The 18,962-nt window shown below is 34.8% G+C and overlaps 1 protein-coding gene across 1 annotated transcript in view; it reads right to left on the bottom strand.

Annotated features, from left to right (window-relative positions):
* The window catches only part of LOC146749024 (maleylacetoacetate isomerase-like), a 95,374-nt gene that overhangs the window by 70,208 nt on the left and 6,204 nt on the right, over positions 1-18,962 (bottom strand). Inside the window, exons 2-5 of the mRNA XM_085495769.1 lie at positions 16,210-16,261; positions 12,049-12,110; positions 3,181-3,261; positions 2,900-2,977 (exon numbers count right to left, since the gene is read on the bottom strand). Coding sequence (XP_085351895.1) covers positions 2,900-2,977; positions 3,181-3,261; positions 12,049-12,110; positions 16,210-16,261 — 273 coding nt within the window. The remainder of the gene's footprint in view (positions 1-2,899; positions 2,978-3,180; positions 3,262-12,048; positions 12,111-16,209; positions 16,262-18,962) is intronic.

Raw genomic sequence — 18,962 nt, 5'->3', positions numbered from 1 at the left:
GGAGTGAAAGGCCATAATTTGGTGCTACAATGGACGTCATGAAATGTTGGAAAATTACAGTCAATCAAAAAAACTGTTCACATGACAACAAAAAATATTCACTATATTTATTATGCATTATTTTTTTGTTGGTAGCAAATGATCATGGTACGGTAGCTTACTTGTTTTCGAAGTGTTGTAATTGTTGATTAGTACTCAGTAGTGATTATATTAACGTACAAAAAATAAATTCGTTTAATTGTTATGAAATGCAAGTAATATTCAACTTAGTTTTATCGTAAGCAAATGTTTTCAGTTACATGTTAACGCTCGATGAGACAATATCCGCCATGTTATCCATGCCCACGACGCGTGTTTATTGACCAGATAGGTCAAGTCGCTAATCAACCAATCAAAATGCTGGATGGTGCCCATGTGCTCAAATTACCATAAAGCATTTAAATATGACAGTTCAGCGACCTCATGGTGAAAGCAACACGAAAGACCAGATTTACCGATGTTTTAGTGCGATCTTTTGGCTTCGTTTCTCATGGGGAAAAAGGCATGATTTTTTTAATCGGATTTCGAAAAATAAATAAACGTACCGTCCCAAATAAAAATGTGCCGGGTGGAATTTTTCTGTGGAAAAAATAAACGTACCGGTACGTTTATATTGGGACATTTAGCGTTGTGGGCAAGCTCTCCTAAGTAGCGACATATTTTTAACTTCGCCTATTGCGTGATCAGTGGATTACGTAAATAATCCAACACTTTCAATGAGTACATGCCGACCCAACTAAACTTGTTTATGGCTGTTTATGAACAGCGAGGACGCATCTCATAGAACAATAGCTGTGGAAATCATAAACAAATGTAAATGTTGCGGAAATCAAGAATGGCGATAATGATTTTGAGCGAGGCAGAGTCTGGCAAGCATCTCAGAGCAGCATTGCGCCGACACCACCACGACGTTTGAATCCCGGTGAGAGCACTGCAAACCTCTGAAGTCACGAGGTAAACTTTCAATTTACACAATACATAATCAGTTCCTACAACCATAATAAAAAGGCAGTTTTTCTTGGGAAACTCTCGACAGGTTAGCAATAGTTTCTCACGATCACCAAACCCGAGACACAAACGATAATACAAAGTGTATAAATACCATAACAAGCACAGTTTCTTACCTTTGAAATTGACGAGACACAATTTTGTCCATGGAAGCGTTGCGCAAATAAAGATACAATTCCGGGATACAATATCCTCACAAAATTGACTGATTTCCACCGAGACGAGAACTGCGTAAGCGTCATCAAAACTCGGATTAAACTCGGGTAATTTCGGGAAAAGTCGGATTTTGAAGGAAAAATGTTAAAAATCAAGGAAAAACACAGTGAAACTTTGAAGAATCGAAAAAATAACTTGATGTGCACCATAGCACCATCAATTTCTGTCTCTGTACCAACTCTGAACTGAATTGGATCACACATGTGTGAGAAAAAGCTGGTAACATGAAAATGTGCACACACATTGCACAGACACGACCCAAATTAATACCCCCTGCCCGGATCGCAGATAAAGCTAGCAATTGGTAAGACTGGTTAATAATATATCCCCCGATGCTCTTCGAATTTTTTTTAATTTTATTTCAAGGCGAGAAATGGATAATTGAAGTTCCATCGATTTCAAGGCGACTGTTTCACCGCGACAACTCTACGCTGTGTTGTAGTTTCACGAGGTAAAAAAATATAAAATTATATAATAAATAGTACATGTTTAATTATTTGGTTTTACAGCCCGCAAATTACGGGATATGATCCCCATGAATTAAGATAAATAAATGCTGATTGTGTTGAATAATGGACGTCGGGACCGTTTGGAGAAACCAACGGGGATCAATATTCCAAACAAATTATTGGGACACGGTCGGTAGACATTTCAAACAAATGAAATTATTAACGAAAGACGAGATTTTTCCAGATATTCACGAACATACTGTCACAACAAATATATGCAAAATTGACAAATACACAAAGAGATATTAGGTTTTATTTTAGCCTTAGAAATATTTTTTTTCACTCAGTCCATGCGTGGGACTTCTATTTAGCTTCATGGTCCTTCAGCTTGTGTTCTCCTTGGGGGAAATAACAATAATTATACAAATCGCAAACTCAACACAGTCAGGAAAAGAAACCCGGACAACCATGTTGTACTTCTGTTGAAATACATTTTGTAGCAGTGCGTCATGTCAGAATATTGTTTAAAATAAAATAGTCAATCCCAGCCAAATCTAGGCCAAAAGGGTCAGATTGCATGCATATAATTATAGATAGTTAGTTAGTCAGTTAAAACAAAAAGTATATGAATTTTTGACGGTTGTTTAACATCTATGCACGGTTACTAAACTAGTAACCGTGATCTATGAAAACCAGAAAATTGTTAGTAGTCCGAATTTTTGCACAGTCGAAAATAAAGCGGAAATTCAACAAGCGGTCGCAAAAGCGAACGATTGAAAAGCGGAAGCGGGCGAGAGGTTGGGAGAAATGAGTTCTGTACTTCTTTGTTTGATGAAGCGATGCTGATGCCACATTGTCGCCATAATGGGGCCACAATGAAGCGAAGCGATAACCGCCTAACTTTTTAACGTCGGCTTGATTTTTCTTCTTAGTGCATGTTTTTGTTCATGTAAAATGCAACCTCTCACTAATGTTTTTGAATTTATATTTATGCAGGATTATATTTGGTCATTTTAGCATGGCGCTGAAGAATTTTACCCTGGCAACGCCGATATTTAGCCTGGCGGCGTATGATTTTACCATGCCCCCCCCCTATCAAATCAACGCATGCAGAACACTGACATAGGTCGTTAAAATTACTTCCAACACCACAATTGTAATCATCAATGTATTTTGACAATACTCACCATAACTCTTTTAGCGGGATCCTTTGGTAGTAATGGAGGGTTTGGTCGAGTTTCCTCCAAGTATTCAATTATTGCCAACTAGAAATAAATCACATAGCATAGATATGTTGAAATCTGTAGAATTTATAACATGAACTTTATTAATTTAGCTGGATAGGCAAATTGTTGGCATAAATCAACTGACAATTAGAATGGGCAAGTCTCTAGTATCAAAAAATGATTTAGGATTCAACAGTGTGGGTTAACCAGTGACTGTGTGATTGTCAGAGTTGCATACTTACAGACTGGGTTAACAAGAGACCGTCTATCTCAAGAGATGGCAACTGTTTCATAGGATTGGTTTTTGAATAATTACCTGAAAGCTAAAAACAGTGAGTAACTTATGTATTAAAACTATGGTAAAACCAAATGTTTTTGTCTGTACACCATGTCTACCTATTCCAAAGTTTGTCTGTAGACCATGGGTATCTATTCCAAAGTGTGTCTATATACCATGTCTATCTATTCTAAAGTTTGTCTGTACACCATGTCTAACTATTCCAAAGTTTGTCCATATACCATGTCTACCCATTCCAAAGTTTGTCTGTACACCATGCCTATCTATTCCAAAGTTTGTCTGTATACCATGTCTACCTTTTCCAAAGTTTGTCTATATACCATGTCTATCTATTCCAAAGTTTGTCTGTACACCATGTCTAACTATTCCAAAGTTTGTCTGTACACCATGTCTACCTATTCCAAAGTTTGTCTGTATATAATGTCTACCTATTCCAAAATTTGTCTGTACACCATGTCTACCTATTCCAAAGTTTGTCTGTATACCATGTCTACCTATTCCAAAGTTTGTCTGTACACCATGTCTACCTATTCCAAAGTTTGTCTGTATACCATGTCTACTTATTCCAAAGTTTGTCTGTATACCATGTCTATCTATTATAAAGTTTGTCTGTACACCATGTCTATCTATTCCAAAGTTTGTCTGTACACCATGTCTAACTATTCCAAAGTTTGTCTGTACACCATGTATATCTATTCCAAAGTTTGTCCATATACCATGTCTACCCATTCCAAAGTTTGTCTGTACACCATGCCTATCTATTCCAAAGTTTGTCTGTATACCATGTCTACCTATTCCAAAGTTTGTCTGTACACCATGTCTACCTATTCCAAAGTTTCCCTGTATACCATGTCTATCTATTCCAAAGTTTGTCTATATATGATGTCTACCTATTCCAAAGTTTGTCTGTACATCATGTCTACCTATTCCAAAGTTTGTCTGTATACCATGCCTATCTATTATAAAGTTTGTCTGTACACCATGTCTATCTATTCCAAAGTTTGTCTGTACACCATGTCTAACTATTCCAAAGTTTGTCTGTACACCATGTATATCTATTCCAAAGTTTGTCCATATACCATGTCTACCCATTCCAAAGTTTGTCTGTACACCATGCCTATCTATTCCAAAGTTTGTCTGTACACCATGTCTACCTATTCCAAAGTTTCCCTGTATCCCGTGTCTACCTATTCCAAAGTTTGTCTGTACACCATGTCTACCTATTCCAAAGTTTGTCTGTATACCATGTCTATCTATTCCAAAGTTTGTCTGTACACCATGTCTATCTATTATAAAGTTTGTCTGTATACCATGTCTACCTATTCCAAAGTTTGTCTGTATACCATGTCTACCTATTCCAAAGATTCTCTGTATACCATGTCTACCTATTCCAAAGTTTGTCTGTACACCATGTCTACCTATTCCAAAGTTTGTCTGTACACCATGTCTATCTATTCCAAAGTTTGTCTGTATATAATGTCTACCTATTCCAAAATTTGTCTGTACACCATGTCTACCTATTCCAAAGTTTGTCTGTATACCATGTCTACCTATTCCAAAGTTTGTCTGTACACCATGTCTACCTATTCCAAAGTTTGTCTGTATACCATGTTTACCTATTCCAAAGTTTGTCTGTATACCATGTCTACCTATTCCCAAGTTTGTCTGTACACCATGTCTACCTATTCCAAAGTTTATCTATACACCATGTCTACCTATTCCAATGTTTGTCTGTATACCATGTCTACCTATTTCAAAGTTTGTCTGTACACCATGTGTACCTATTCCAAAGTTTGTCTGTACACCATGTGTACCTATTCCAAAGTTTGTCTGTACACCATGTCTATCTATTCCAAAGTTTGTCTATATACCATGTCTACCTATTCCAATGTTTGTCTGTATACCATGTCTACCTATTCCAAAGTTTGTCTATATACCATGTCTACCTATTCCAAAGTTTGTTTATATACCATGTCTACCTATTTCAAAGTTTGTCTGTGCACCATGTCTATCTATTCCAAAGATTGTCTGTATACCATGTCTATCTATTCCAAAGTTTGTCTGTATACCATGTCTACCTATTCCAAAGTTTGTCTGTACACCATGTCTACCTATTCCAAAGTTTGTCTGTATACCATGTCTACCTATTCCAAAGTTTGTCTGTATACCATGTCTACCTATTCCAAAGATTCTCTGTATACCATGTCTACCTATTCCAAAGTTTGTCTGTACACCATGTCTACCTATTCCAAAGTTTGTCTGTATACCATGTCTACCTATTCCAAAGTTTGTCTGTACACCATGTCTACCTATTCCAAAGTTTGTCTGTATACCATGTCTACCTAGTCCAAAATTTGTCTGTACACCATGTCTACCTATTCCAAAGTTTGTCTGTATACCATGTCTACCTATTCCAAAGTTTGTCTGTACACCATGTCTACCTATTCCAAAGTTTGTCTGTATACCATGTCTACCTATTCCAAAGTTTGTCTGTACACCATGTCTACCTATTTCAAAGTTTGTCTGTACACCATGTGTACCTATTCCAAAGTTTGTCTGTACACCATGTCTACCTATTCCAAAATTTGTCTGTATACCATGTCTATCTATTCCAAAGTTTGTCTGTACACCATGTCTACCTATTCCAAAGTTTGTCTGTACACCATGTCTACCTATTCCAAAGTTTGTCTGTATACCATGTCTACCTATTCTAAAGTTTGTCTGTACACCATGTCTACCTATTCCAAAATTTGTCTGTATACCATTCTACCTATTCCAAAGTTTGTCTGTACACCATGTCTATCTATTCCAAAGTTTGTCTATATACCATGTCTACCTATTCCAATGTTTGTCTGTATACCATGTCTACCTATTCCAAAGTTTGTCTATATACCATGTCTACCTATTCCAAAGTTTGTTTATATACCATGTCTACCTATTTCAAAGTTTGTCTGTGCACCATGTCTATCTATTCCAAAGTTTGTCTGTACACCATGTCTACCTATTCCAAAGTTTGTCTGTATACCATGTCTACCTATTCCAAAGATTCTCTGTATACCATGTCTACCTATTCCAATGTTTGTCTGTACACCATGTCTACCTATTCCAATGTTTGTCTGTATACCATGTCTACCTATTCCAAAGTTTGTCTGTACACCATGTCTACCTATTCCAAAATTTGTCTGTACACCATGTCTACCTATTCCAAAGTTTGTCTGTATACCATGTCTACCTATTCCAAAGTTTGTCTGTACACCAAGTCTACCTATTCCAAAGTTTGTCTGTATACCATGTCTACCTATTCCAAAGTTTGTCTGTACACCATGTCTACCTATTTCAAAGTTTGTCTGTACACCATGTGTACCTATTCCAAAGTTTGTCTGTACACCATTCTACCTATTCCAAAGTTTGTCTTGTACACCATGTCTATCTATTCCAAAGTTTGTCTATATACCATGTCTACCTATTCCAATGTTTGTCTGTATACCATGTCTACCTATTCCAAAGTTTGTCTATATACCATGTCTACCTATTCCAAAGTTTGTCTGTACACCATGTCTACCTATTCCAAAGTTTGTCTGTATACCATGTGTACCTATTTCAAAGTTTGTCTGTGCACCATGTCTACCTATTCCAAAGTTTGTCTGTACACCATGTCTATCTATTCCAAAGTTTGTCTGTATACCATGTCTACCTATTCCAAAGTTTGTCTGTATACCATGTCTACCTATTCCAAAGTTTGTCTGTATACCATGTCTACCTATTCCAAAGTTTGTCTATATACCATGTGTACCTATTTCAAAGTTTGTCTGTGCACCATGTCTATCTATTCCAAAGTTTGTCTGTACACCATGTCTACCTATTCCAAAGTTTGTCTGTATACCATGTGTACCTATTTCAAAGTTTGTCTGTGCACCATGTCTACCTATTCCAAAGTTTGTCTGTACACCATGTCTATCTATTCCAAAGTTTGTCTGTATACCATGTCTACCTATTCCAAAGTTTGTCTGTATACCATGTCTACCTATTCCAAAGTTTGTCTGTATACCATGTCTACCTATTCCAAAGTTTGTCTGTATACCATGTGTACCTATTTCAAAGTTTGTCTGTATACCATGTCTACCTATTCCAAAGTTTGTCTGTATACCATGTCTACCTATTCCAAAGATTCTCTGTATACCATGTCTACCTATTCCAAAGTTTGTCTGTACACCATGTCTACCTATTCCAAAGTTTGTCTGTATACCATGTCTACCTATTCCAAAGTTTGTCTGTACACCATGTCTACCTATTCCAAAGTTTGTCTGTATACCATGTCTACCTATTCCAAAATTTGTCTGTACACCATGTCTACCTATTCCAAAGTTTGTCTGTATACCATGTCTACCTATTCCAAAGTTTGTCTGTACACCATGTCTACCTATTCCAAAGTTTGTCTGTATACCATGTCTACCTATTCCAAAGTTTGTCTGTACACCATGTCTACCTATTTCAAAGTTTGTCTGTACACCATGTGTACCTATTCCAAAGTTTGTCTGTACACCATGTCTACCTATTCCAAAGTTTGTCTGTACACCATGTCTACCTATTCCAAAGTTTGTCTGTATACCATGTCTACCTATTCTAAAGTTTGTCTGTACACCATGTCTACCTATTCCAAAATTTGTCTGTATACCATTCTACCTATTCCAAAGTTTGTCTGTACACCATGTCTATCTATTCCAAAGTTTGTCTATATACCATGTCTACCTATTCCAATGTTTGTCTGTATACCATGTCTACCTATTCCAAAGTTTGTCTATATACCATGTCTACCTATTCCAAAGTTTGTTTATATACCATGTCTACCTATTTCAAAGTTTGTCTGTGCACCATGTCTATCTATTCCAAAGTTTGTCTGTACACCATGTCTACCTATTCCAAAGTTTGTCTGTATACCATGTCTACCTATTTCAAAGTTTGTCTGTGCACCATGTCTATCTATTCCAAAGATTGTCTGTATACCATGTCTATCTATTCCAAAGTTTGTTTATATACCATGTGTACCTATTTCAAAGTTTGTCTGTGCACCATGTCTATCTATTCCAAAGTTTGTCTGTACACCATGTCTACCTATTCCAAAGTTTGTCTGTATACCATGTCTACCTATTCCAAAATTTGTCTGTACACCATGTCTACCTATTCCAAAGTTTGTCTGTACACCATGTCTACCTATTCCAAAGTTTGTCTGTATACCATGTCTACCTATTCCAAAATTTGTCTGTACACCATGTCTACCTATTCCAAAGTTTGTCTGTATACCATGTCTACCTATTCCAAAGTTTGTCTGTACACCATGTCTACCTATTCCAAAGTTTGTCTGTATACCATGTCTACCTATTCCAAAGTTTGTCTGTACACCATGTCTACCTATTTCAAAGTTTGTCTGTACACCATGTGTACCTATTCCAAAGTTTGTCTGTATACCATGTCTACCTATTCCAAAGTTTGTCTGTATACCATGTCTACCTATTCCAAAGTTTGTCTGTATACCATGTCTACCTATTCCAAAGTTTGTCTGTATACCATGTGTACCTATTTCAAAGTTTGTCTGTATACCATGTCTACCTATTCCAAAGATTCTCTGTATACCATGTCTACCTATTCCAAAGTGTGTCTGTACACCATGTCTACCTATTCCAAAGTTTGTCTGTATACCATGTCTACCTATTCCAAAGTTTGTCTGTACACTATGTCTACCTATTCCAAAATTTGTCTGTACACCATGTCTACCTATTCCAAAGTTTGTCTGTATACCATGTGTACCTATTTCAAAGTTTGTCTGTACACCATGTATACCTATTCCAAAGTTTGTCTGTATACCATGTCTACCTATTCCAAAGTTTGTCTGTATACCATGTCTACCTATTCCAAAGTTTGTCTGTATACCATGTCTACCTATTCCAAAGTTTGTCTGTATACCATGTGTACCTATTTCAAAGTTTGTCTGTATACCATGTCTACCTATTCCAAAGATTCCCTGTATACCATGTCTACCTATTCCAAAGTGTGTCTGTACACCATGTCTACCTATTCCAAAGTTTGTCTGTATACCATGTCTACCTATTCCAAAGTTTGTCTGTACACCATGTCTACCTATTCCAAAATTTGTCTGTACACCATGTCTACCTATTCCAAAGTTTGTCTGTATACCATGTGTACCTATTTCAAAGTTTGTCTGTACACCATGTATACCTATTCCAAAGTTTGTCTGTATACCATGTCTACCTATTCCAAAGTTTGTCTGTATACCATGTCTACCTATTCCAAAGTTTGTCTGTACACCATGTCTACCTATTCCAAAGTTTGTCTGTATACCATGTCTACCTATTCCAAAGTTTGTCTGTATACCATGTCTACCTATTCCAAAGTTTGTCTGTATACCATGTGTACCTATTTCAAAGTTTGTCTGTACACCATGTGTACCTATTCCAAAGTTTGTCTGTATACCATGTCTACTTATTCCAAAGTTTGTCTGTATACCATGTCTACCTATTCTAAAGTTTGTCTGTACACCATGTCTACCTATTCCAAAATTTGTCTGTATACCATTCTACCTATTCCAAAGTTTGTCTGTACACCATGTCTATCTATTCCAAAGTTTGTCTATATACCATGTCTACCTATTCCAATGTTTGTCTGTATACCATGTCTACCTATTCCAAGGTTTGTCTATATACCATGTCTACCTATTCCAAAGTTTGTCTGTACACCATGTCTACCTATTCCAAAGTTTGTCTGTATACCATGTCTACCTATTCCAAAGTTTATCTATACACCATGTCTACCTATTCCAAAGTTTGTCCGTACACCATGTCTACCTATTCCAAAGTTTATCTATACACCATGTCTACCTATTCCAAAGTTTGTTTATATACCATGTCTACCTATTCCAAAGTTTGTCTGTACACCATGTCTACCTCTTCCAAAGTTTGTCTGTATACCATGTCTACCTATTTCAAAGTTTGTCTGTACACCATGTCTATCTGTTCCAAAGTTTGTCTGTACACCATGTCTACCTATTCCAAAGTTTGTCTGTATACCATGTCTACCTATTTCAAAGTTTGTCTAAACACCATGTCTACCTATTCAAAAGTTTGTCTGTACACCATGTCTATCTATTCAAAAGTTTGTCTGTATACCATGTCTACCTATTCCAAAGTTTGTCTGTATACCATGTCTACCTATTCCAAAGTTTGTCTGTATACCATGTGTACCTATTTCAAAGTTTGTCTGTACACCATGTGTACCTATTCCAAAGTTTGTCTGTATACCATGTCTACCTATTCCAAAGTTTGTCTGTATACCATGTCTACCTATTCCAAAGTTTGTTTATATACCATGTCTACCTATTCCAAGGTTTGTCTATATACCATGTCTACCTATTCCAAAGTTTGTCTGTACACCATGTCTACCTATTCCAAAGTTTGTCTGTATACCATGTCTACCTATTCCAAAGTTTATCTATACACCATGTCTACCTATTCCAAAGTTTGTCCGTACACCATGTCTACCTATTCCAAAGTTTATCTATACACCATGTCTACCTATTCCAAAGTTTGTTTATATACCATGTCTACCTATTCCAAAGTTTGTCTGTACACCATGTCTACCTATTCCAAAGTTTGTCTGTATACCATGTCTACCTATTCCAAAGTTTGTCTGTATACCATGTCTACCTATTCCAAAGTTTGTCTGTATACCATGTGTACCTATTTCAAAGTTTGTCTGTACACCATGTCTACCTATTCCAAAGTTTGTCTGTATACCATGTCTACCTATTCCAAGGTTTGTCTATATACCATGTCTACCTATTCCAAAGTTTGTCTGTACACCATGTCTACCTATTCCAAAGTTTGTCTGTATACCATGTCTACCTATTCCAAAGTTTATCTATACACCATGTCTACCTATTCCAAAGTTTGTCCGTACACCATGTCTACCTATTCCAAAGTTTATCTATACACCATGTCTACCTATTCCAAAGTTTGTTTATATACCATGTCTATCTATTCCAAAGTTTGTCTGTACACCATGTCTATCTATTCCAAAGTTTGTCTGTACACCATGTCTACCTCTTCCAAAGTTTGTCTGTATACCATGTCTACCTATTTCAAAGTTTGTCTGTACACCATGTCTATCTGTTCCAAAGTTTGTCTGTACACCATGTCTACCTATTCCAAAGTTTGTCTGTATACCATGTCTACCTATTTCAAAGTTTGTCTAAACACCATGTCTACCTATTCAAAAGTTTGTCTGTACACCATGTCTATCTATTCAAAAGTTTGTCTGTACACCATGTCTATCTATTCCAAAGTTTGTCTGTACACCATGTCTATCTATTCCAAAGTTTGTCTGTATACCATGTCTACCTATTCCAACGTTTGTCTGTACACCATGTCTATCTATTCCAAAGTTTGTCTGTACACCATGTCTATCTATTCCAAAGTTTGTCTGTACACCATGTCTATCTATTCCAAAGTTTGTCTGTACACCATGTCTATCTATTCCAAAGTTTGTCTGTATACCATGTCTACCTATTCCAAAGTTCAAAAACTGCTTTAACTGATTGGCAAAGAGAAAATATCACAATTAACAATACAGTGTTCTGAATTTCATATAAATTAACATGAATGCATGCTTTCAAGAATACAGACGACAAAACTTTGAAATAGACGATTACACACAAATTTGGAACCCACAAGTACACAACACAAAACCAATACAGTGCAATCCAAAAAATGATGACAGAATGATGGACAATGTAATTTACCTGTTCTCCTTTCAGCAGATTTACTGCATTTGTTTCATATTCAATGCCTTTTATGGCTAGTGCTAGAAAGTAAATGAACACATTATTATGAATGACATATAAGATTTTGAAATAATGCAAGATTCACCACAAATGCCAGTCTGTTCCAAAAGCATATACATATTTGTCTGGTAGTCAAACCTATTTTGTTTTTGAACTGAGGTCAACATTTCTATCAGTGTTTGGCTAAAAGTTAGCTGCTTAGATCTCATTCAATTCAACTGCATTAGTACATTATTTTGTTTTTTTTAACAATTTTAGCATTGGTGTCATATGAACATGTAGGGGTTAATGCACAAATTCTATGGTTTTCAATGAAATAAAGTTTCACAGTATAGAAGACATTCTGATGACTACATTGGGTACAACAATATATCACAGTATAGAAGACATTCTGATGACTACATTGGGTACAACAATATATCACAGTATAGAAGACATTCTGATAATTACATTGGGTACAACAATATATCACAGTATAGAAGACATTCTGATGACTACATTGGGTACAACAATTTATCACAGTATAGAAGACATTCTGATGACTACATTGGGTACAACAATATATCACAGTATAGAAGACATTCTGATGACTACATTGGATACAACAATATATCACAGTATAGAAGACATTCTGATGACTACATTGGATACAACAATATATCACAGAATAGAAGACGTTCTGATGACTACATTGGATACAACAATATATCACAATATAGAAGACATTCTGATGACTACATTGGATACAACAATATATCACAGTATAGAAGACATTCTGATGACTACATTGGATACAACAATATATCACAGTATAGAAGACATTCTGATGACTACATTGGGTACAACAATATATCACAGTATAGAAGACATTCTGATAATTACATTGGATACAACAATATATCACAGTATAGAAGACATTCTGATAATTACATTGGATACAACAATATATCACAGTATAGAAGACATTCTGATGACTACATTGGATACAACAATATATCACAGTATAGAAGACATTCTGATGACTACATTGGATACAACAATATATCACAGTATAGAAGACATTCTGATGACTACATTGGGTACAACAATATATCACAGTATAGAAGACATTCTGATAATTACATTGGATACAACAATATATCACAGTATAGAAGAAATTCTGATAATTACATTGGATACAACAATATATCACAGTATAGAAGACATTCTGATAATTACATTGGATACAACAATATATCACAGTATAGAAGACATTCTGATAATTACATTGGATACAACAATATATCACAGTATAGAAGACATTCTGATGACTACATTGGATACAACTTACAATATATCACAGTATAGAAGACATTCTGATGACTACATTGGATACAACAATATATCACAGTATAGAAGACATTCTGATGACTACATTGGATACAACAATATATCACAGTATAGAAGACATTCTGATGACTACATTGGATACAACAATATATCACAGTATAGAAGACATTCTGATGACTACATTGGATACAATAATAAATCACAGTAAAGAAGACATTCTGATGACTACATTGGATACAACAATATATCACAGTATGGAAGACATTCTGATGACTACATTGGATACAACAATATATCACAGTATGGAAGACATTCTGATGACTACATTGGATACAACAATACATCACAGTATAGAAGACATTCTGATGATTACATTGGATACAACAATATATCACAGTATAGAAGACATTCTGATGACTACATTGGATACAACAATATATCACAGTATAGAAGACATTCTGATGATTACATTGAATACAACAATATATCACAGTATAGAAGACATTCTGATGACTACATTGGATACAACAATATATCACAGTATAGAAGACATTCTGATGACTACATTGGGTACAACAATATATCACAGTATAGAAGACATTCTGATGATTACATTGGATACAACAATATATCACAGTATAGAAGACATTCTGATGACAACATTGGATACAACAATATATCACAGTATAGAAGACATTCTGATGACTACATTGGATACAACAGAACATCACAGTATAGAAGACATTCTGATGACTACATTGGATACAACAGAACATCACAGTATAGAAGACATTCTGATGACTACATTGGATACAACAATATATCACAGTATAGAAGACATTCTGATGACTACATTGGATACAACAATATATCACAGTATAGACATTCTGATGACTACATTGGATACAACAATATATCACAGTATAGAGACATTCTGATGACTACATTGGATACAACAATATATCACAGTATAGACATTCTGATGACTACATTGGATACAACAATACATCACAGTATAGAAGACATTCTGATGACTACATTGGATACAACAATACATCACAGTATAGAAGACATTCTGATGACTACATTGGATACAACAATACATCACAGTATAGAAGACATTCTGATGATTTCATTGGATACAACAATATATCACAGTATAGAAGACATTCTGATGACTACATTAGATACAACAATATATCACAGTATAGAAGACATTCTGATGACTACATTGAATACAACAATATATCACAGTATAGAAGACATTCTGATGACTACATTGGATACAACAATATATCACAGTATAGAAGACATTCTGATGACTACATTGGATACAACAATATATCACAGTATAGAAGACATTCTGATGATTACATTGGATAAAACAATATATCACAGTATAGAAGACATTCTGATGACTACATTGGATACAACAATATATCACAGTATAGAAGACATTCTGATGACTACATTGGATACAACAATATATCACAGTATAGAAGACATTCTGATGATTACATTGAATACAACAATATATCACAGTATAGAAGACATTCTGATGACTACATTGGATACAACAATATATCACAGTATAGAAGACATTCTGATGACTACATTGGGTACAACAATATATCACAGTATAGAAGACATTCTGATGATTACATTGGATACAACAATATATCACAGTATAGAAGACATTCTGATGACAACATTGGATACAACAATATATCACAGTATAGAAGACATTCTGATGACTACATTGGATACAACAGAACATCACAGTATAGAAGACATTCTGATGACTACATTGGATACAACAATATATCACAGTATAGAAGACATTCTGATGACTACATTGGATACAACAATATATCACAGTATAGACATTCTGATGACTACATTGGATACAACAATGTATCACAGTATAGAGACATTCCGATGACTACATTGGATACAACAATATATCACAGTATAGACATTCTGATGACTACATTGGATACAACAATACATCACAGTATAGAAGACATTCTGATGACTACATTGGATACAACAATACATCACAGTATAGAAGACATTCTGATGATTTCATTGGATACAACAATATATCACAGTATAGAAGACATTCTGATGACTACATTAGATACAACAATATATCACAGTATAGAAGACATTCTGATGACTACATTGGATACAACAATATATCACAGTATAGAAGACATTCTGATGACTACATTGGATACAACAATATATCACAGTATAGAAGACATTCTGATGACTACATTGGATACAACAATATATCACAGTATAGAAGACATTCTGATAATTACATTGGATACAACAATATATCACAGTATAGAAGACATTCTGATGACTACATTGAATACAACAATATATCACAGTATAGAAGACATTCTGATGATTACATTCGATACAACAATATATCACAGTATAGAAGACATTCTGATGATTACATTGAATACAACAATATATCACAGTATAGAAGACATTCTGATGATTACATTCGATACAACAATATATCACAGTATAGAAGACATTCTGATGACTACATTGAATACAACAATATATCACAGTATAGAAGACATTCTGATGATTACATTGGATACAACAATATATCACAGTATAGAAGACATTCTGATGATTACATTGAATACAACAATATATCACAGTATAGGATACATTCTAATGACTACATTGGATACAACAATAGATCACAAGATTCTGGTTACTTCATTATTGGATAAATCATTATTTATTACTTATTGATATTACCTGTTCTCACACGCCAAGAACATGAACTTCTAAAGTAAGAATATAGAACAGGCTATAAAAAATAAAGAAGATTGAGAATTAATATATGCATTATAGAACCACCATTTGTCATAACTCCATAATATGTTCATATCTATTTATCTTATTAAGGAATCTGTATAATATATTGTAGGTTGATTGTATTTAGTCCTCAAATTGTACTTTCATTTTGTTTAAGTGATTTCTCAAAAGGGCTGCTGGTTTACAAATAACACCAGAGTTAGGTTTTCCCCCAGTTTCAAATCCGACAACAATTTATTGTTCAAAATTGAATCTAAATATATGTAATTTGCAGATCAATAGATGAATGAAGGAGTTGCTACATCAATTTTTTATATGGCAATGAAAACTTCTGTGACCTATGTTTTTGATGTAATAAAGAAAAGACAGGTAAGCTTCTAAAGATACTGTATTGATATTTGATTTCTTAGTGTGCATTTAGCATTTGTTTAAAATACATGTAGATAATGCAAATTCAGTGTCAAAATTGTAAATTTTGTTGGCAGTTTTACTTTAGTTCAATTTAGAGATAGAGCTCTAAAATGTTCTTAGAATAATCAAATACATATAAAAGTATAAAAAGTCCATTTTGAACAATTTTCACTCCAAAATGGTGTATAGAATCCTTCAACTCATTTTATCCCCAACATTTTCATTCATACACAGCAGATGTTTTCTATACATAGTCGCTAAAAGTTGGCCACTGCCAGTTTTGATTTTAGTGCAATAATGTTGGGTAACCTGGCAACGATAAAGCAAATATTGCCTGTGAAAGCCTTTTTAAGTTTAAGGTTGTGATACACTGGTTAGTGCGGGGAAAAGGAAGGGGTTCAAAGCATTTCTTGGCTGTGATATGGTTTCTGAAGAATTTGGGAACAAGTGTAATTTGCTAGAAGTCCCAATCTTATTTTGTTTAGGTTTGAAATATTGAACAATATCAATTTTGCTTGGTTTTATTTTGATTTACATTATATACAACATATATTCCGCAGAAATCACATGTCTTTTGATTGCTATATAAATTTGCTTATATGTTGGCAATCATAGCCCCACTCTCATAACAATCTACCATGATTATGATAGTGAATCTCTCAAATATCAACAAAAAAATCTCCTATGCAAAATAAATAATGGATTTCTTTGCAGCTATACATTGAGAAAAACTGTCAAAGAACAATGTTAAAGTGTGGTAAACATAAACAATTTAAATATACATGTATAACTAACCCCCTAATATATCACTACTTAATCTCCCTCCCCCCTCCCCCTGCCCGGCCATTAGAAATTACGAGTCTCCAAGGACACTGGCCTCATTTTAAATCTTATCAATACACACATTGAGAAAAAACGTTCTAATATTTTTAGACTATCTAAACCCAATCTCCCAGAGTTCTATTTCCACAAATATAGCTCTGCCACCACACGATCAATTTTTCGTCAAATCTTCTATGATTTTTTGATAATATCATTAATTCAGTTCGGTGGTTAGATAGGTTATTTATTGGAGACGCTCGGGGAATCAAAATTTGCGATGTAAAACACTTCGACGATGAAAAATCAGCAATAATAACCAAGGGGGTGAAGGACTGAATTTCAAAAACATATTTTATATATATGATATTTCACTGTTTTCAGTGCATTTTACGAAAAAATCATTATCAGCTATCTACGAAATATTTTAAAACTTGTTTACCAGAAGGAATAAATCAACACAAGATCCCTCTAATAACAAAAATACGCAAATAATTGGCGTAGTAAAAGTCTTGTGGTGTTTCACCACAAAATGGCGTCAATCTTCTTCCCATAGGTCTTTGCGCTTTACGCAATAGTACCTCTGCCACAGACAGCCTTCAATTTAGTGGTCAATCACTTCACTACGCACGGCCAATTTTCCGCGGTTGTTTGATTTGAAACTGAACTACAAAAAGTTTTAAAAAAAACGTATTGGACATCAGAACTATTTATTAATGTCAGACTTCAGTAAAATCGTAAATACGAACCATTTTATCATGGACTATGTTTTGCAAGGTAATGTTATTGTAGTGAAACGAGGTCCTAACTTATCCCTGTGGACTTTATCCTGTGAACACAGAGGCTCGTCGACTGACCGCGAAAGTCCCTAGGCGAGAACGAAGTTCAAGAAGAAAGGACACTCACAATTATTCGAATTTAATCAGTAATCAATCATTTACCTTAGAAAAACAACACACAAACTGAATACAGTTAAGGTAGCAAGAAGGGAAATTTTTACTTTTCTCTTGATTTTTCAAAAATTGATAAAACGGTCATTTTTGACCTTGATACAGCATCCCAGCTTTTCAAAAGATCAAAATTGCAAAATAACGATGCTCAAATTAGTGTTTCAAAACGCTAGCAGAAAAGACTACAACTGCCGTTTCGTGGATATTTGGAACAGTTTAAATGATAACATTTTATCTGTATACTCTGTTGTTGACGATTCTGATATAACGAGTGATAAGCTTCCTGTCGCAAACAATGCGTGTTTATCTAACGTCCATTGTCAGCATTATTGTCAGTCAAGACTTCGTTGGAGAAACATGGTCATACAGTACTCATTTCGCCCAACCTTCCGCTTTTACATCGGCTTTTTATCGCTTAATTTCCGACCACGCATGAGTTCGGTCTATATGTACCATAAAAGTGTTCCCACAAAATCTGTGTTCCTGATAAAATCGAACAGAGATTGACATGTA

The sequence above is a fragment of the Saccoglossus kowalevskii genome, chromosome 2 (assembly GCF_978046115.1).
Source record: "Saccoglossus kowalevskii chromosome 2, keSacKowa6.1, whole genome shotgun sequence".
Classification (NCBI taxonomy): Eukaryota; Metazoa; Hemichordata; class Enteropneusta; family Harrimaniidae; genus Saccoglossus; species Saccoglossus kowalevskii.
This window is presented reverse-complemented; position numbering and strand designations above follow the sequence as displayed.